At 36.8% G+C, this 21,590-nt stretch overlaps 1 protein-coding gene across 1 annotated transcript; it reads left to right on the top strand.

The window, feature by feature from the left end:
* The first annotated feature begins 17,660 nt into the window (after positions 1-17,660).
* LOC121417540 lies at positions 17,661-21,239 on the top strand. Its single transcript, XM_041611265.1, has one exon. The coding sequence runs from the start codon at positions 17,860-17,862 to the stop codon at positions 20,593-20,595; it is 2,736 nt and encodes a 911-aa protein (XP_041467199.1). The 5' UTR covers positions 17,661-17,859; the 3' UTR covers positions 20,596-21,239.
* The last annotated feature ends 351 nt before the right edge of the window (positions 21,240-21,590 follow it).

The following is a 21,590-nucleotide window of genomic DNA, read 5'->3' as shown; positions in this document are numbered from 1 at the left end:
TGCACACATTGTGTGCGGGAATGACTGATTGAATCCGATGACCGACCGGCGCAATAATATATCTGTACAGCGCTTCGACACGTCGTTCCGATGTATTAAGCGATATATAAAAAGCGGATTATTATTTTTATTATTCAAAACATAAAAAATCATTGATTTTTAAATAACCAATAACTAAAAAAAAGACATTCCAACTGCGATCACTGTGTTCTAATAACTTGCTTACCCATGAAATCTTTAGCGATGTTTTTTTTTATTCCAAGTTGGCCATACCTTCATTTGTTTTATATACACAGACATTTCTTTTAACCTTTTCTTTTTTAGAATTCCAAATAAAAGTATGTATGATTTTATTTAGAGATTTGATAATTTTAGGAGGAACTCTATACTTACTCATGCAGGGTAAAAAATTTGAGACACCAACAAAGTTTTGAGGATAATGATTTTTCAAACAAATATTAGATGTCAGAATTTCCAGACTTTAATATTTTGTATTTTATCTTGTTTATTTTGCCAATTATAATCTTAAACTTTTTCTAATTTTTCCCACACATACGTGCCTAAATATTTTATCGGTTGTTCAGTACATCTATTTGTCCGGGGAGAATATCAATATAAACTTCGACAACTTTTTTTCCGCAAATTAATCCCTGGCCCAGCATTTGAATCAAATAGTATTAATTCTTCCATTAAATATACGTAGAAAGAGAATTTTTATTCTTCATAAATATAGCTCATCAGCATATTTGTGATATTTTCCTTCTTCTTGATGATATTAATCTGCGAGATGGGTAACTTGAGATCTTCAGTTCTATATTCTTTTAGTCTTTTATTTCCAAAATTTCTGCAATTGTCCTTTTTTTAACGTACACAATATACCAATAAAATGAATTAAGTATAAAATGCCTTCTTATTCAAGTATCCTCGGGACAAGATCCCAATTGCCTTCCGAATATGGAAATAGTCCAGAAATGAATGCACGCTTTTGCCAGTGAAAACTTTTTTTTATTTTGTCTACTCCCTTTTTAGGGTGACATGATAAATCACATTGTTGTTGTCACATCAGTCATCAGAGACAATGGTGTCAGTTTACAAAAATATCAGATCAATTAAACCAGGCTACACTGATTATTATCTATTACATTGAAGGTCTTTAAATGTTCAATAGCATATTCTCCCATATTTTTATATGACAATGATTAAGTCATATTTTTTTATCAAAAATTATTAGAATACACATCTTTGAGTAGTAGAAGGGGAGTATATTAGGATACACATCCTAATATAGTAGTAGTAGGAGATTATATTAGGATACACATCTTTGGGTAGTAGTAGGAGAGTATATTAGGATACAAACTAAAGGAGTTAGTTCAATATTGTCTCGTTTTTAATTGTTGTTTTATCTGTATTAATAAATTGTACTATTATTTGATTGTTTGTTTCTCAGTTTTAATGTTTTTTTTATTTTCATGCCAGTAGCATGGTCATTATCGCTATTTCCTTTTATTTTAATGTTCACGTATTTTGCCATTTTTTTTCATTGTTACATTTCGATCACTCTTTGCATCTATTGTGTATTTCTAATTTGATATGTATGCTTTTGAATTTCTTTTCTTTTATATTGCATGTAGTTTTTCTTTTTAATTAATTCTGTAATTGTTCACCATTGTATTATGATTTATATGTATTTTTATATATATATATATATAAATTATTATACGTACAGGGCTCTCTTGAAAAACAGTTTTTATATACTGAAGAGACCACCCTGTCTAAAAAACAGAAATAAATAATGTTTGCATTAAATATACCAAAAGCCAAAGCGATTTCAGTCGGTGTAATACGATAACTGCATCGCTATCTTTTCACGTCGACTTATACAATTGACTTGACTGACACATCATCATCAGACTCATCATCGAATCATTTAACATTGTATAACGATGCCACCACACTTACATGGTGGCAGCAGTGGGATGTAATAGGACAGGAGTGTATGGAATGACTGAGAGCTATTACAGAATATGAACTTTAGACAATCATGTTACTTATGACCGATTATTATACCAATAATACTGACATAGAAATAACATTTTTCTTTCTTTAAAGTATGTTGAAAAACCGTTGAAGGTGAACCTCGAAGCTGCGTCAATGATCTTGACTGCACTCACAATAGCGCATCGTTTTACCGATTTGGCCACACCATTCTATCTGTGTCATGGTGTGTTTGAGATGGGTGAGGGTGTGTTGATTGGGGAAGGGTGTTTGTATTGGTCACCTAGATGTTTTACGTCATTGATTTAAACACGGTTTCAAATAATCTTTGTGAAATTCTGACCTGTTAATTAAGACTGGATTCTAGACTACGACGGAGAATGACGTCAAGGGACCACTCCTCAACCGATAGTGACATTGACCTTAGGAAGATTCCAAGCCTACACCTATTTTAGTATCCGGGGCCAAAGCCTTAGTTTCTATCCCCAAATCCAAAGATTATTCAAGTTTCGTTCCCATGGCAACAATCTACTCTCGATTAAAGCTAGTATTTTATGGCTTATATAAGGATTCAATAATATCGATTAATAAATATACATACATATCGTTTATGAGGCGCCAATTATCTAGTTGCCTAATCAATGGATCATTATAATTATTGTTATGTTGTTATTGTTATTTATGTGATGTCTATTGAAATTAACACGAAGTGATCGTTCTGTCGTTTGGATCTTTGTAAAAAAGACACATATTGGGGCCTCTTTCGGTGTAATTAAAGATGCGGAGTCTGAGATGTTGGAAAATTGTCTTTCGTCCGCAAGCGCAGGGCTGACGCTTGTTGGGAAAATGACCCGAAAAATGAAAAAGTGTCGGGTCACTCATGGCTGTTTCAACTGCTCCATATGTACCTTGTTGTTACTCGGTCTTTAAGTTCCATTATCTTTGTCGGTAAAGTAATGTCAAACTGCATGCTATTTTCGTTAAATTGTAATCATATTTCTTTCGTAATGTGATCGTGGGGAACTCTCTGTAGGCTACCGACAATGATTAAAAAGTCTCAGTTCAAGGTCTAAATCAATCAGGTAAAAAACAATCAGCTCGCACTGCGTTCTCGCATCATATATTTGGTGAAAATTTTGCTAAAATTTCCCTCAGAACATTAAGATACACAGATTATTAAATTGCATATGCATATCTGAGCTTGTACTTTATATAAAAAAAACGTGTGGAAATGTTAATAGTTTTCAAGTCAAAACATTAAAAGTTCTCAGCTCCTGTACCGACAGTGATAAGAATGTCCCGGTTTAAAGTCTAAACAAAAACAAAAAAATCAGCTCGTACTTTGCGCTCGCATTTAGCATGTTTAGCGAAATCAATATTTTCCCCACAATTTCCATTCATATTGACGTTAGAGTGCTTAAAACCTCCCTTTCAAGAGCGTTGTAGGCTCAGTCGGCATTACGCGTCTGCCCGTCGAACCAACGATCATGGGTTCGAGTCCACTCCGGACGGATGACTGAATCCAGTGCGTTGTGTGTAAACGTCTCTCCCCTGTTTCGTATAGACGCACACCCAGTTACCAATAATGCATATAGCATTTCCATTTATTTGAAAGCAGGATAAAAGAGCATTGTTAGATTAAATGTCTTGCTCACGAGCATAAGTGCCGCGGCCGGGGATCGAACCCCTGACTTTATGTGTATAGCCAGGCGCCTTATACCACTCGGCCACGGCACCTCCACACAATAACACTTAGTACAACAATAAGGGAGATAGATCGATAGCAATAAATCAGATCATTCATCAGAAAACATGGAGACAACATAATTGCAAAGCAAATCATTATAAATGGAGAACAAAGGCGAGTTCCTTCCAAGGTTAGCCTACCAAGGCCACTCCTATTTCCGTTCAATTGTTTCTTTTGGGAATGCTGATGTGGTGTATGTTGGGATGCTGAGGATGCGATGATGTAATTCTTTCATTTCATTTTCATTTATTTTAATCAAGCACGATGCACGTAATTCAGTCATAATGGCTCTTCTTTGACGTTTTCCCGTGCGTCAGTACTGCATTTCTTTAATTTGATAATGTAGAGTTTTACATGTTTTGGCAAAGAATGTGGCCTTATGATGTTACAAATAGGTTTTTTGTTTCGCTTTACCTTTGTTGTTCACTGTACCTGCGTTGTTGGATGAGTATCAGTCCGGGTATCAGTATGATGTGTACGCTCACATGTTTCTGTATTTTGATGATTCGAAATATGTTCAACATTAAACGTGATGAGAAATTAAACGCATTTAAGTATTATAAAAGAATACAAAATGAGTGGTTGACGCCTTCGTTTCCCTCATTTGCATACCGAATTGTTTTGTAACATATCAAGCGAAATTTTGAAATCTTATCTTTCGTATTTTACATCCGAAATGGATGATATTTCTAGCGTAAAGCCTGTTCGATTCTACTCTTTGAAAAAAATCAAATCAAGGTATTTTGGGGGTATAGATTTTCCCTCCTGAGAAGCTTGCATTTTGGCATGGCGTTTGAAAGGTATAGTAATATTACACCAGGCGTGTGAGCAGAAATATAAATTGACATGAAACATGCAAAACCTAATCTTGAATAGAAGGTAGTATGACATTATACGTGTCTGATGATAGACTTGTATGGGCATCTAATCATTGCCATGATCAACCATCTATGAAGGTCATACACACTGAGAGAAAAGATGCTAAAACAGGAGATTATCACAGATTAATTGTACCCTGTCTCCCTCAACTCAACTCTCCCCCCCCCCCCCTCTCTCTCCCTCTCCCTTCTCAAACACAGACCCTTCTACACTCAAGTCATTCAGAACACTATCCTCGAGTGAAGGGGTTGCACAGCAGAACACCCCCCCCCCCTCACCTTCTATTTCTCCTCTCCCATTTTCATCTGACATTTTCCTCTTTAGGATAGGAAGACGCCTCGGTTCGTAGAATAATCAGGTATCACAATATCGAATACCATTTCTGTGGTTAAAAAAGAGACCATGTTTCTAATTTGTTTAGGGCACTGCGTATTCCCGACAAGGGACAAACCATGCGTGTGTTATTTTCCGTAGGCAGCACCTCTAGAATGTAAAAAAAATCATTTTGTAGCGAACTTCTTCTTTTTTCTTTTCAAATTTCTTGGGACCCCAAAAAAACATTCATTTTGTAGTGAATCACCTTTTTTTTAATATTTTGCTTGTCAAATTTCCCGGGAGTAAAATTACCTTCTTTACTAGTGTAACCCCTTTTTTGCCTGTCAAAGTTCCATCAGCAACCCTTGTAGAAACAAAAAAAATCGTTCCCAGACCTTTTACCATATTAAAAGCTATCGATAATATCTATGTTCATGTTAAAAGTCCAATCAACAACAATAGTACCAAATGATTAAATGCAATCGCATAATAATGAATTGTACATAATTATAACCAACAGGAGAGACTTATGTTGAATTCTGATCAATAAGACATCAGTCAGTTAGAATGATGTGGTCTGGTGGTAAGCTAAATATCACCAAGGTATGGTAGAAAGACTACGATCAAGGTCTAGTCTAACGAGTCAGGTGAATCTATACATATATGAGTCAGTAAGATAATAAACAAAACTCGTTTCCACATGATTCAAAGAAACATTGTTGCAACCGTCGAACCTGCGAAAATGATTCCTCTTCTATTAACAAATCACATAAAATCAGTGCATTCAAAATATGATTTAGATTGTTGGGGGTGCTGCGGTCTAGTGGTTACGAATCCCGTCGTTCAATTAAACTAGAGGGACGTGGGTTCGAATCCCAGCCATTGCGTGTTTTCCTTCAGCAAGAAATTTACCAACCTTGTGCTGCACTCAACCTCGGTGAGGTGAATGGGTACCTGGTAGGATTGATTCCTTGAATACATTGAGCGCTGAAAGGTAGCTCGAGCCAAAGCCGGGGTAATAGTGCCTTTGAATAGATAATATCTAGATATGGCGGTATATGCCTATCTTTATTATTATAATTGTTTAGATTTCAGCTCTTGATGGGTTTCTGCAAAGCAGAAGCGAGATATGGGCGCTGACTGCAGCGTTGCCATCCCTACCCATGCCAAACGTTAATTGTTTGAAATGTCACCATGAGGTTGAAAATGTAACATCCTATTTTATGCAACTCACACATAAGGGTAGAAGTATCACGTGATCATTTAAAACGATTATCAGCCTGAGGCCCGAGCCCCCGGCGCCCGAGATGAGGTAAATTGCAATTTGGGGTCAATGAACTTTGGTCATGCTGTCTAATCACCATGAAAATCTGATAGCCTCTCTTACCTCTGAGACCAATGTTGTCTAGTAACACAGCGCGCATCAAATGCATTTCATAGAAACAGCAACCATAGAGCTATCTCTGCTAGCTCCATGCAGCAACTATATCATATGCATTTCTGACTACGTCTCTGAATGTGTGCTTATACTGGATCTGTGTTTATGTGGAATTCTAACAAGCTATGCTATGCTCGATCAATAACTGTCTTTCCAATCTTGCGTTTCAATCAAGAAATTGTGGTACGTTGCATTGCATTCATTTTCAGTTTTAATGAATAATTCCTATCCATTTAATGTTTTTAAATTGTTTTGTATATAATCTTTATCGAATTACTTGCGAAAAGAATTCATTTACTCATGTGCTCTTGTTTTGTTTGCATTAACCACTCTCACCATCGTGTATTCTCAAAGGTATGTTTATTTTGTTTAACAATTTGGTTAAATGCACATGCAATTGAGTATTATTTCTTTTAGAATATGTGTCTTAAATAGCCAACTTCTTTAGGTACATCGTTCATGTATTTACCACTGGCTCAAACCACTTTTATTTAAAATTTTTTTTTTTTTCTTTTTTCGATTTAAGTACGGAAAATGGACTTCCAAATGATATATGCTAGAAACCAAATCGTTAAACGAAATAACCTTTGAGAATACAAGCGGGTGAGAGTAGTCAGAGCATACAATACAAGAGCACATGAGTGAGGGCAAAGCCTGGCTCAGTCGGTAAAGTGTCTGCCCGTCGAACCAAAGATCGTAGGTTCGAGTCCACTCCGGCAGCCTGTTGCATAAAACTTTTTACCTGAGAAAACTCAGGTATTTTTTACATGAGTTTTCTCCCTGTGTTAAAGTCAATGGCAGAAATCAGACTAACCTTAGTTTTAAGTTTTTACCGGAGTTTTGTCAGGTAAAAAGTTTTATGCAACAGGCTGCAGGATGATGACTGAAATCAGTGCATTGTGTGTAAAGGTCTCTCCCATGTTTCATAGACGCAAGCTATGTTACAGTGGAAAACACTCTGTCCCTCAGATAGGACGTTAAATGGATGTCCTGTGTAGAGTCAACACCTTTGCACGTTAAGAACCCACTACACTATTCGTATAAGAGTAGGGGGAAACGCCGGGGTAGTGGTCCATCTGCATTCCCCAACAAGTTATATCGAGAGGAGAGACCTGCTGGTCACAGTTCTTTGTGCGCCCCCTTCTCGGCGACCCAGCTTGGCTGTGGATGGCTCCAACAAAATGCGCCTTTGAATGTCTTTGACAGATACAAATGCTGTGCATGTATTTAAACATCTTCTGAATATACAGGCAATAGCTAAATACAGCATTGATATCCTGTTGGGCCACATGTCTCTATATTTTTATCAATGTTCATAAATTTTCGGGGTGTGTTCGCTGGAGATGTATTCAATACAATCTACATGTATAATTCTTACGTTGTATAGTAATATATTATTAGCTTAATATATCTCATCGGGACTTATAAGCTTGGCTTTTAGTTTAAGACCTTCCATATATCACGTTTATATCAAAGCATTTGTCTAAATCCCGTATTATTGCAACAAGTTGCATTATTTTCAATCGTACACATCGGAACTATTTTTTTTCAGGCTATTTTTTGAATAAGCCAGTTCGTAGTTCCTTTCTGCGCATGATCAAACGATTCTACGCATGATCAGAAGAAGGTCATTTGTACTAAAGTGACATGATGCTTTAAAATCTAATGAGATAAGCACCAACTTTGATGTCTTGATTACTCATATAATCTTTTGAATTGTCGTTTTCATTTACATCCACAAAAAACAACAATGCTTCCACGAACGACTGGTATTTCACAGTTTGTCAAGTACATTGTGCAACATGCTAGATATGCATTCAAAGTAGGAATGCAACAAATACCTTCATTAAGTGTTCATTGGTGTGCTATATTCTAGTCACCTGGTCTATTCAATTTCTTCATCCTGCTATGTAAGGCAAGCTTACGTAATATCTTGCTTTGAAATCTGCCTATCATGATGAAAGAAATGAGAGGTCATTTGACCAAAATTGCCCATGAAGTAATTACGAACTGGTCTATTTCTGTAAATTCATTAAAATGTATGGACAAAGTGGATTTGGCTATATCACATCATGACAAGTCAAGATAGGGAACTCACTTCATCACCTTTTTAATTTTCAACATACAAATCAATATCAATGATAAACGTGAAAGAAACTAGGTGAAAAAAAGATGTAATATCATTTTTTTAAAGAAACTTAATGTTTTTTATAAAGAAACTTAAAAGAAACTTTAAAGAAACTTAATGTTTTTTATAAAATGTATTGAAAATAAAAGAAAAAATAAACAAAGATTAAAAAAGCTCTACGTCATAAAACACAATGTAAAAGTTGTTTTGATTGCAAAAGAGAATATCATATACTAGTATCTCAATATGGCAAATAAAGAACATCATAACATAATCATTTTCAAAATACAGTATCAAGTCAAATAATGCTACGACAAATACCCAAACTTTCAAGTAAATGAAAGAATAAATTAAAGGAAATCAATATAACGGATACATGAAAAGGACATACCTGTATTAAAGAAATACTAACAGAATACACGTGTTCAAACTATTTAGACTGTCTCTCTGTTCTAGAATGGACAGCTTACAATTTGTCTTTACAGGTATATCTTCTTTATTAATTCGTTTGTTTTAATTGATTAAGTTAGAATTAAGATATTAATTTAAAAATATTGGGAAGGGATCGCTATTATGTTAGAATTTACTTGAATGATGGAGTTTTTTTTAAGAAATAGTGATGGGTGATAACTTTAGATTGAATGTATGAGTTTATACCAAGGGGCGGCTATCCTTGGGGGGCACAGTTTCACACTTTTTGAACCGATAAAAAGTGCCCCTTTCCCCAAGAAAATGCTCCCGAAATTACACTAAATACGTTTATACGTGTTCAATGTAATTTCGCCTTCTTACATGTAAGTGCCCATTCTCGTTACAGATAAGTTGTTTTTGTATTGATATTTTCGGGCCCGATCAGCACCCCTTTTCCTTATTTAGCTTGCTGTTTCCTTCTGGAAGTGCCCCCTTGTTAAATGTGTTTCTTACCGTATTAGGTTATTTTTAATAATGAATACCTATTCTTATATTTTCACCTTTGACGTCCCATTTGAATATATCCATATTCTTATATGATGAATGCTCCCTTTCTTTTCTAGTGTATTCGAAATGTTTAGTCAGTTAATGTAAGGTAATTGCAATCTGCACCGCTTCTTTTTGTTGGGGTAGTGGAACCGTAAGGGGTAGGGGCACTTGCCCCCATGTATTTTTTAACCCCCCTTTTCAAATAAAATGTGCCCTTTGTGAGATTACATTAAATCTCCGCATTTTAGTTTCTGAAATTGATTCTTTCTCATTTGTTATTCTTGTGAAATATATCCGTTTTATCCTTTTTCTGTTTTCGTCTCTGAATAGACACGTATACAGTCCAAAGACAACCTAATGTAATTGGGGGGGGGGGAATTATATTTAACGAGCTTGTCGGGGCTATTTGGTATTTTACCTTACAATACCTACATGAGGCAAAAAGGAGCCCCTCTACATCTTATATGGTCCTCCGTTTATGTTCTCTTTAAGCGATATAAAGGGTCTTTCGTGAGGGATTTTTCCGAGACGACTGTAACTGTTTCTTCAACAAACATTTCCCCCTTTAAAGTACAGAAACAGAGTTGTAATTTGTGCCAGAAGAGACCACAGAGAGGAATAAAGTTTTACGACTTTTACAAACTTCTTCAAATAGTCAGAAACTTTTTCGGAAAGGTTTTGCTCAACTTACATTACCAAACTTCCTGCCGAAAAGGTACTCTGAAGGTGTGTATATCTGTTTGTGCCCAATTACCTTTAATATGTACGGTTTTTTTTTGCTGCCCGTGATCGTATGTGTAAAACACCTGTGTTCTGTCATTAAGGGTGTGGTATGCCTTTTTTCAAAAGACGAAATGCCTTTTTTCCTTCCCCCCTTAACCTCGCTCAGCCATCCCTGCTTACCCTTATCGATAAAAGATACCAGTAATTCCAATATTCAGTACGGAGTGGACGATTGTGAAATATAAATAAAATGCGATTAAACTGTTCTGGAATTATTTCTTGATTACCTAGAAATGAACTTGCCATGCTTACGGGGAAGTAGTAAAATGAGAGTACATTTAGCAATCTTTATCTCATTCAGATGGTTTAGAAAGAGGAAATAGACAGGATGCTCTAGCGGAAATAGATAACGGTATATTGTTTTGTTGAGAAACAGGTCTAGCCTATGCCTAAACGTGACGAAATGACAGTAATGGGAGTTGGGTACGGAGCAAAGAGGAGTTTGTGTGTGCGCGCATGCGTATGAGGGGGCAACCTGGGGAGTAGCCATTAATAATACATGTACGTTTTTATTTGTCAACTTACTTCATTTGTTTATGGCACCCCCATAGGGAATCAGTTTAAGATACATTTCACTTGAATGAATATATGTTTCTCTTCCACTAGACCATTTAATTCAAAGAAATTTATATTTCACTTTCAAAAATACATTAATGATGATAATAATAATAATATAGGGTATTTATATTGCGCACATATCTACCTTGTTAGGTGCTCAAGGCGCTTATTACACTGCTTAGCTAGGCGTTCATAGCACACACAGCTTCATTCCACTTTTCACATAATTCAGTCCACTCTATCAAAAATATGGCATTTCTTTTGCCGAAATGTATTTCACTTTTACACAAAATTATATTTCGCTTCTCACAAAAATCTATTTCACTGTACAAAATATTTCACTTCTCCAAAAATATATGTATATCTCACTCTAAAAAATATATATATATTTCACTGTTCAAAGAAATATTTCACTTTGAAATGAAATATATTTCACTTAAAAACATGTATATATCACTTTTCTGAAATACATATTTCACTGTAAAATGAAATATATGTACCTTAAATATATATATATTTCACTCAAGAAATACACTGTTCAATTTAAAATATACATATATTTAAATATTATATAGGTTAAAGCGGAACGGTTTTCAAAGTGGGGGGGCTGAGCCAAAAGTGGGGGGCTGTCCATGCAAACAATCACAATCTTATGGTCATTTTTACGTTTTTGTACACAGTTATGGAAAAAAAGTAGGGGGCTAAGCCCCCCCCCCCCCCCCCTTCCGCGTCCCCTGTATGACATTTAATTTCATTTTGTGTTGGACCTATAAATGTGTATCAGGACACTTCAAGCGTAAGTTATGCTAAAGATGTGTGGGGGTATTAGCCTATACGTCGGACGTGTGCTGATAAGGATTTGAGGAAAGCACGATCAAGAGTTTTTGTCTCGATCTCTACAGATGAATGATTCTACATGTACTTTTAAGGTAATTGGGAGTGTCTTGATCATGAAACTGGTGCTTCGAAAATGGTTATGATGATACTTTGCATGCATAACTTAGCATCTGTTCTAATATTGGGCCATATGCCTAAAAAGTAGCAATTGCTTTTTCTAGGCTTTTGCTTGATTCCGTATGCATTATAATGAACGAAACAAAATGCTTTGCGAGAACATTCAAGCAATCGCTTAAACTGCTAGCATTTTCCCGTTGCTAAAGAAAAAGCGTATGCATAAAGCGAACCATTCCTTTTAATCATGTTTATGCACGTCCTCAGAGAGAATCACAAGGTGTAACGTAGCCTACATGTATGATGTTTTCTTTCTGATAATTTCAAAATCAGATGCCAAATATATGAATTTATCAAAAATAAAATAAGTTAGTTTCACACCACCACGTCTGAGGAAAAGATGTTATAATTATGAAAAAAGCGGCAATTTGCACTACCACCGTCTTTGCGTACGAGTCCTGCCTTTTCTGTGAGTCGTGCGGTGCAGCAGCGTAACGTTGCTATTGTTCGAACCGTTAGCAATTGCTTTCTGAAGGCAATAAAATAGTTATGCATATAAAAAGAAAACAATTGCTGAAGCGCGATCTTTTGCTCTGCTTGTGCTTGAAGTCCGGGAGGCACTTTCATTGACGAGTGGATACCATGCGCGACCGTGGGGTCTCGAAAAGCACCCTAAACACGTAATTTCCATATTCTGAAAATGCACCCCCTTAACAGGTATTGGAAACGAAACGATACTCTTGGCAAGTATTCCCTGGAATGAACCCCTAAACAAGTATAGCAATATTTTATTGTTATGTCACGGGCCCTTCGGTCGTCGGTTTTACCTTTATACATCATTTGGTTAAGTACGGCCCCACCATCCACATCTCGCGCAAATCGGACTCTAAGCGCGTAGTGTTGGAGCAAAAAGGACATCCTTAATAAAACATTTAATTTTGTTTTATCATTCCGGCAAATTTGACCCTAAACACGTAGCTTTCCTAGCGAAATAGATACCCTTTTTATCATTATTTTTGTGTTTTTTGACACCCTTATCACGTTACGTATGTAACGTGCCCTATCTTGAAAAAGACATCCCTTTTACGTGTTTTTTGTTGGTCGCGCATGGTATCCACTTGTCAATGTAAGTGCTCCCCCCCCCCCGGGGCTTGAAGCAATTGCTTGCCAGCCTTGGTATATGACCCAATCTATGAACGGAGGGGCGTTGCTCCCCGTGTAGATCTACTGTTTCACTGGGTCAGATGCATAAAAAGTAGCAACTGCTTCAAGCACAAGCAATAGCTAGCTAGCCAAGCAAAATGTCATGCTTAAGCAATATCTTTATTTCATATTGCTTAAGGCTTTACAGTGCTTGAACCCTTTCCTTGCCTTCAGAAAGCTAACGGTTTGAACAATATCGACGTCACGCTGCAGCGCGCTGGACGGACAGTGCGAACGCGACTCACGGAAAAGGCGTGACTCGAACGCAAAGAACCACAAAGAACTAAGCAGCAGTGAAAATTATCCATAGGCGGCGAAAGCAGGGGGGACGGGGGAAATGTCCCCCCCCCCTAAATTTGAGGTAGGGGATGGTCCCCCTCCCCCTACATTTTTTGTTGAAAACCTTTTTTTTTTTGCTTGTCTAAAAATTATGGTTGATAACCAAAATTTCATGTGGACTCTCCTTAAACGTTTGGCCTTCAGCAGCCAATGAAATTACCTCTTCTATTTCTCTGACGCATAGGCGGCGGAAGCGGGGGGACGTGTCCCCCCCCCTAAATTTTACTTGGGGGGGACGGTCCCTCCCTAAATAATGTCTTGATAACCTTTTTTTTTTGCTTGTCAACTTTTTTTTCCTGCTTCCCCCCCTAAATTCACGTGGACCCCCCCCCCCCTGAAACGTGTGTTGTCCCCCCCCCCTAAAATTTAGGTTGAGGACCTTTTTTTTTTTTTTTTTGCTTGTCAAAAAATTTTTGGTTAACAACTCATGCAATTTAGGTTCAAAACCTTTTTGGGGGGCGCTTGTCAAATTTTTTACCAGTGTCCATCCAAAAATTTCAGGTGGACACCCCCTAAATTTTCTGGCTTCCGCCGCCAATGCTCAGACGTGGTGTCAAACAACCTTATTTTTTATAAATTCAAATACTTAGGAAGAAAACATGTACATGCAGGCTACGGTACACCTTGGGCTTCTCTCTCAGATGACTAAAAAACGCACACGCCCTGATCAAGCAAAAGCTCAAGCTGTTCTGACGAAGTTTGAAAAAACCTAAGCAAGTACTTAAACGCACAATCGAAATGTTCGCTTCATGCATACGCTTCTTAGCAATAGCTTAATCGTCAAGGAAATGCTAGCAGTCAGATAGCGATTGCTTGAACTTACTAGCAGCAGCATTGGCTTACTCACTTTTATGCATACGGTGTCAAGCAAAAACAATATCTACTTTTGACCCATTGACGAGGTTACTGATTTCGACGAAGCTGACCTTTTAAGGTCACTAGTTAAGAACAAACCCAGGAAACAGGAAGACAAAGAAAAGACGGATGTCTGGGAAATGATACCTGTTATAATTCAACCAAGTCTCATGCACTTTGCGGATTTTATACGATGATTTTGGCTTTGTTTATTATTTTATTTCCATAATATTGATGAGAACAAAATACTCAAACAAAAACGAAAGAAAAGAACCAATAAAATTTATTTAAAAATCTAAAGCTATAGGATACGGTCATAAAAAATTAATCAAACAATAAAATACATAACAATAAAGTTGATGTCAGATATTTTTCTACGCTTTAAGGCTTCTACAATACTTTAATTCCGTTCGGGCCGGAGATCTGAATGCGAGGAGCCCCCCCCCCTGCAATGTTTTCATGAAGTGAAATTATAGCAGTTCAGTAAAATTTAAGGTCACCACACACCCAATACGACTAGTCTACGATCTGATTTCGCTTCCTACCTACTTCGATTCAGAATTCGGAGACTTATTCATACCACTCATCTGCATTCAAAATTAAATTGTGCAGGTTTGATTTATTTGGGGGGATATGAGGGTAGTTCTTAAAGTCAATCTAATTATCATTTTTGGTTTCATTTTGTGTAATATTTTCTTTATATACAGTCAGCATCATATTCACTTCTTTTTATTCATTCATTATTTGTGTATCTCATTTTTTTGTGTTTATTACTTTTTTTTTAAACTTTTCTAAATTCTTTAATTCATTTTTTTTTTATTCAGTTATTTAAATATCCTTTTGATGGCAGTTTCTGTTGGTCAGGGGCTTGCAATGTCAAACAGTGTGGTTTGATTGAATATTTGTAAAATCTTCATGAACTTCTTCAGAAAAAAACGAACGGATTATTACATCCAACAAGACAAGCTCGATCACAATTTCAACCTTTAACAGATAACGCCAGATCCATATATTATTGTCATATTATTCTCATATTATTTCAATTATAATATAATGCTTCTATAATTATCATCCAAATCAACTCGTATTTGTTTAATAATAATAACAATAATATTTGACATTTATATAGCGCATAATAGTAAAAAGACCTTCTATGCACTTTACAAAATGTATTAAATAACTAAATTATGCAATAACCTTATCTAAATTATCCAGTAAATCTAAACCTTATATACATACATTTATAACAAAGTAAATCAGTACATAAAAGTTATATAATTAACGAAATGAAAACCTACAATATTAAACAAAATAATAAATTGAATATTATAAACATTATTTTTGAAAATGTTAAGTGAGTTTTAAGTACATAGATTTAAATATGGGGAAGGCTGGTGCAGTTTTAATATTAAACGGTAGAGAATTCCAGAGTACAGGGTCAGATAAGGAAAGGGCTCGTTAACCATATGTATTTGTATATATGGAGGGATCAGTGAGAAGATGTTGTGAGGATGATCGAAGGTTTACGTCTTGGTTTATATGGTTCTATGAGTTCTGATATGTACTGTGGGGAGATTGAGGCTATTCTGGGCTTTGTGATTGTGATAATGATAATATTTTGTAATAAATATTTTCATTTTTTCATTTCATTAATTTTCCACAAATCAATCAAAATACAAAGAAAAACATAAAACTCATTCCGAAATAGTATGCATAATTACAATATAAAAGCAGATTCTAAGTGGATGGACCTAAAGTAAAGCAAAAGCTTGTTGTGGATAGGCCCTTAACAAATAATTTATGTGTAATCATTGATAGCTACAAATAATTATAGAAAAAATAGAGCTGAGCTCGGAGAAAGTTACAGAAACTGGACAAGGACGAAAACAGAGAACGTTACAAAGAACAGGGGCACACAGGTTACTAGACAAGACAAGGAGGACAAAACAAGACATAAAAGAAAGAAAGACGGAAAGAAGACCCGTCTATTATATTGCTGTTCATGATTGCGTCGTTAACGCATGACGTAAAATATTTTGACAGAATTGATCGTATGCCAGTGGAATAGTAGACGGGTCCTCTATAAGGGTATCTGCAGCTGTAAATATGAATACATGCAATTCATTACAATGGTAAACATACGGGCATAGTGAGAGGATAGAGCACCTGGCAGACGAGGAAAAGAAAAAAAAACTTGATAGTTGCTAGGAGAGAAAAAGTATCAAAGGACCGAAGCAAAACTTAGAAGAGCTATGTGGTTTTAAAGAGTTTCCCTGGCTACCAGGTGCCCAATCCACTCTCTGACCGTCTTAAAAGTAATACGCAATTGAGTACAAATAGATAAATATATATTGTGTATTTAAAGCTTACAGTTGGGTTCTACGAGGAGTAATCTTTTCTCAAAAGAGACGTTTTCAATTTTCTTTTAAATGCAGTCAAGCTAACAGATCTTTTTATATCGATATTGAGTGAATTCCAATATTTGGGACCTGAATAAATAATAGTATTGTGGGCAAATTTTGTTCTGGTTTTTGGAAGATGAAATGAAAATGCTTGGCGTGTTGGATAGTCATGCAACTGGTTGTTTTTTATGAACATATAATTAAGTGCCGGAGGCAAGTCATTATTATTCAGTTGAAACATAAAAGAACCCAACTGCAGAAGGAAAATATCAGAAAATTTTAAAACACCCTTTTCTAAAAAGAGAGGACCTGTATGAGCCCGTATATGGGCATTGGAGATTATACGAATTGCTCTCTTTTGAATAACCAAAATTTTATCAAGTTGAAGCTTACTAGAATTTCCCCAGGCAAGAATACCATAGTTTACATACGGAAGTAATAAAGTGGAATATAACATTTGCATAATATTGAGTGGAAACAATGATTTAAGTTTATACATTATACCAGTATTTCTAGATAAAATTGAGCAAATGTGGTTTGTATGAATTTTCCAGGTCATTTTGTCATCAATAAAAAGTCCCAAGAACTTAGTTGATTTTACCCTACTGATCTGGACATCATTCAATAAAATATTGTCAGGTAAACTTGTAAGAGAGTTACTAAATAACATAAAATTTGTTTTATCAAGATTTAGAGAGAGCCTATTGGCAAATATCCATTCACAAATACTTTTCAACTCGGTGTTAAAAATATCTACGAGCATTTGAGGGTTTTTATGTGAGAAAAATATACTAGAATCATCTGCATATAGAATAAAAGACAAAAGTGGAGATGAATATTGAAAATCATTTACATATATGATATAAATCAGGGGGCCAAGGATACTCCCTTGAGGAATACCGCAAGTAATTGGTTGGCGTTTAGATTCTACTCCATTCAATGAGACAAATTGTTTTCTGTTTGTAAGATAACTTTTGAACCACTCCAAGGCCTTCCCCCTTACACCATAATGATGTAGTTTATAATTGATGTCTTATATCCATGTTTTGTCTCTTGTTTTATCCTGTTCTCTCTCTCTTTATCTTCTTCTCTTCAGGTCACCTTCCGGGATTCTTGACATGGTTGTCGCTTCTTTCACCCTGTGTTTTGTAAATCATTGATGCTCACTTCACCTAATTCAGACCTCTTGGGGAATGCCTTCTAATTGGTGATTAATAGATTTCTGCGGAAAACTGAAATTCGTACAACTCTGAAGGATATCAACAAATGAGGATGACTTTGGTTTGATAAGAAAAAAAAATTAACGATGGAAAAAATGAAACTGAACATGATGCTTTTGTTAATTTTTACCGTGATTTCAAACTCAGTTCTGCCTGCAACTGCAGTCCCTAGCTTCGATGTAGAACCTAGGGATGTTGATGTCGTAGAGGGCGGGCTTGCCACATTCTGGTGTACTGTAGCTGACCATGGAGATGCCAATCTGTACTGGCGTTATGTTGACGGTGAAGGTTTCTACGGAACTTTATCCGAGAACGAAAACACACAGACCTATGCTCCCCTACACGGTGAATTAACTCAAAGGATCTCAATAAAAGGAGACTTTAAGCATGGTGTCTACAACCTCTTTATTAAGAATGTTACCATGTCGGATCAGAAACAATATTTTTGCTCTGCCATCACACAAGATTCTGTTTCTTTTGATTCCAGAAAAGCCAGGCTCACCATTCAACCAAGGACCCGTCCTGAAGATCCCTTACACGCATGTTCGGCTAGAGCAATATCACCTCCAAACATATTCAACGTTGGGTCGTTAGTACGCTTCACATGCGCAACACCAGCAGGTTCTCCACCACAAACACTGACCTGGATTTTCATGGAAAATGGAATACGAACTCTTCTAGTAGGATGTCCAGAGTCCCCATGTATTCATAATCGGTTGATGTCTGTCGATGACGTCAACAGAACATTTGTATGCGAGTTGCGTGATTCGATCTTGAATCAGGTTGAATGCACTTATACACCGCTAAAACATCAGGTCGAAGTTGTAGTAGATCCACCTTTGTTCCAGCACCCACCTGGTATTCGGCAAGGGTTTGTCTGCTTGCCTGTAAACTATGATCCAAATAACTTATTATTTGAGTGGTATCACAATTCTGAGCTCATACCTAATGGGACTGGTCATTCGTTTTTAAATCTAATGATCAGTCGAGATGACGCTGGCTCCACGGTATCATGTGTGATTTCATCCCTTGATGGGTCTTTCCGTGGTATGGCACAAGCTAGGATTGAACCTTTTGATCCTAGTGAATTATTTCCTGACGTTGAGGGCTCTTCATCGCCTCCTCTTGACCAAGGTACCACGAGACCAACCAAGACACGAATAGTTTCTAGCAAATCTCAAACCGTCGTGAAATACACTACAATATCACCATCGAATGAGGGAGGTCACCTTTCTATTCAGCCTATAGGAGAGATAAGTGACCACGATACTCCCCCAACCAATCTCTCAATTCTAGTTGTTGTGTCCGCCATTGCTGGAGCCCTTGTAACTATGCTCCTTTGTGCTATTGGATTGGTCATGATTCTTTTTGTTCGAAAAAGGCGAAAGCATAATATGAACATGCAACATTCTGAGGCCACGCAGATTAATGGTAACCGTGGCCAATTTGAAATGGGCTTCGTTGAAACGAAGAAAATGGAAAGATGTATAGAAGGAGAACATAACGGAACGGATCCGCAGCGACTTTCGACATGCTCAGACACCGTAGGTAATTTGGATCGGTTTTATGTCACACTTGAACCAGATGAAAACGAAGTGGCGAAAGATGTAGATGAGTCTAAGAAAGTGGAAAAGGAAAGTATTGAGGCTGATGAGTTATCAGCATTTGGGCCACCTTGTACGCCTAATGAATACGCAAGACCTCAGTCGAAACCAATGGTAATTTCAGATCAGTTTCAAGATGAGATCCAAGGGTTGCCTATCCACCAGAGGACTATGTCTGCAAGTGCATATGCAGTGACTGATGTAGTGTCACATGAGGGTCGTTTTATTTTCAAAGGCATGTCTGGTCGTGATGAGGCTCATATGGGTGTTTGTCGTCTCCCGTCAGGAGAACGCTCGGCCACAATGTCTCGAGCACCTACGAGAAATCAAACTGCCCCACCGCTTCCTGCTAGGACACTTCCCCGAACAGTTTCAGTCAATGATCAGACTCCTAGTGATGTTGGCCAATCGGACTCTGGGACCACTAAGGAAAACTTGAAGGGCAAATCTAAGAGCAGTTTTGGAAATCGGTGGCCCTGGTCGTTTAAAAACAACAAACATGGTGCAGAAACACCGGAGTGCTCTATCGATTCTGAAATTGCTCTCGAAATACCGGAAGCCAATACAAGTGAAAACGAAAACCGACGGCTGTCTCTTGTAAGTGGCGGCAGTGGGGACTACGCGGAGATTATTAGCGTTGATAAAGATATCGACCAAAACCCAAACAAAAGGCATTCCATAGCTTGTGAGAGATTGGACAGTATTCCAGAGCGTATTGCCACAGGAAATAACTATCAAGATGTCTCAGCATATTCCTTATCAAAAGCTCATATGCAAAACCAACCTAAAATCGGAAAGGATTTAACGACGGAATCAGGATACGATCGGTTATCCCGACCAAACCAGGTCCAAGAGTCGCCTTTACAACGGTCATGCACCATGCCAATTTACGCTAAAGTGAAGAAATCTAAAAGTCTGGATAACGATGGAAGCAGAAAGGCAACAAAAGAAACTATTCACGAAAATAAAAGCCAAAATAGAACAGAGAAATCAGACCCAAAGCTTCTACGCAGCATGTCAGAGGGTACAGCGCCATATAGAGGTAATCATAAATTGAAAGCAATTGGAGGCTACGATACCGTAGAAATAACAGAGAAACTTGATCATATCTTGGTACAAATGAGAAGTGGATTTACCGGAGAAACTGTTGATATACCTGAGGAAGAGAACAAGGAGACAAATACAAATAAAGGGAGTCATTTTGCTGACATTGTTTAAATAATGTTATATCATTACACAAAGAAAAATAGGTTAAACTTTGCACCTTTAACATGTTTAAGGTGCAGCCCAGATGGCAAAACTTTAAGGTGCAACTTTGTACCTTTTTGGAAAGTTCCAAATTAGCACCAATAAGGTGCAGAATTTCAACCCATAGGTGCATCAAGAAAGGTACAAAATTAAACCTTAAAGGTGCATCTGGTGAGCGTTTCATCAAAATTTTCATCAAACAAGTTTTCAGATCTGACATCTTTCCCTGGTTCTGATTGGCTGAGAGGCACTGTTACTATGGTAACTATCGGATAAGGTGCAAAGTCTGCAATGGATCCTACTTGCAAGTTATTGAGTGATCACAGCCTTGTTAATAATTCATGTGCATAAGATTTATTTACGATGAACGTTTGGAAATATTTGAATTTTATCAATTTAAGCCCTTGCGTTGGCGTCACCGAATTTTTTGTATATAAATATTATATATTCGTGCATGTAATTATTTTTATCTGGCTTAATCATCATAATCTTGCGACTTTAAGTTTGGTTGGGAGATAGGGTTCCCATGTACTCTCTTGATATATTATTGTAAGTTACATTTTGTTTCTTCCTCAAGGTGTCAAGTGAATGAATACAAAAGTATAAATTAGAAATATCAATAGGGTGCATGGGAATCCTATCTCTCCACGACTATTTTGGGATTTGTTGTTTGTTTGCTTTTTCTTTCTCTGTCTCCCCTCCTCTCACTATAAGCACTACAAAATGAAATAGTGACTGGAGCGAAGAAGTTTTCCAATGTATTGGTCGCAATAACCATTGTTTTTTTGTATGTGTCCTACACATAAAATGGATAATACTAGCTGAAATTCTGGTAGATTTGTATCAAGTTTTTGTTTTCCATTACTCTTGGTCGGACACATTCAGCAAGACTATCATTATTCTGACCAATCCTTAGTGGTGTAGATGTTTGATATGCTTTATCAAGAAATTTGAACCATTAGATG

Source organism: Lytechinus variegatus, chromosome 6, assembly GCF_018143015.1.
Source record: "Lytechinus variegatus isolate NC3 chromosome 6, Lvar_3.0, whole genome shotgun sequence".
In the NCBI taxonomy this organism is placed as follows: Eukaryota; Metazoa; Echinodermata; class Echinoidea; order Temnopleuroida; family Toxopneustidae; genus Lytechinus; species Lytechinus variegatus.
Note: the sequence above shows the minus strand (reverse complement) of the source record. Positions and strands in the feature narration are given on the sequence as shown.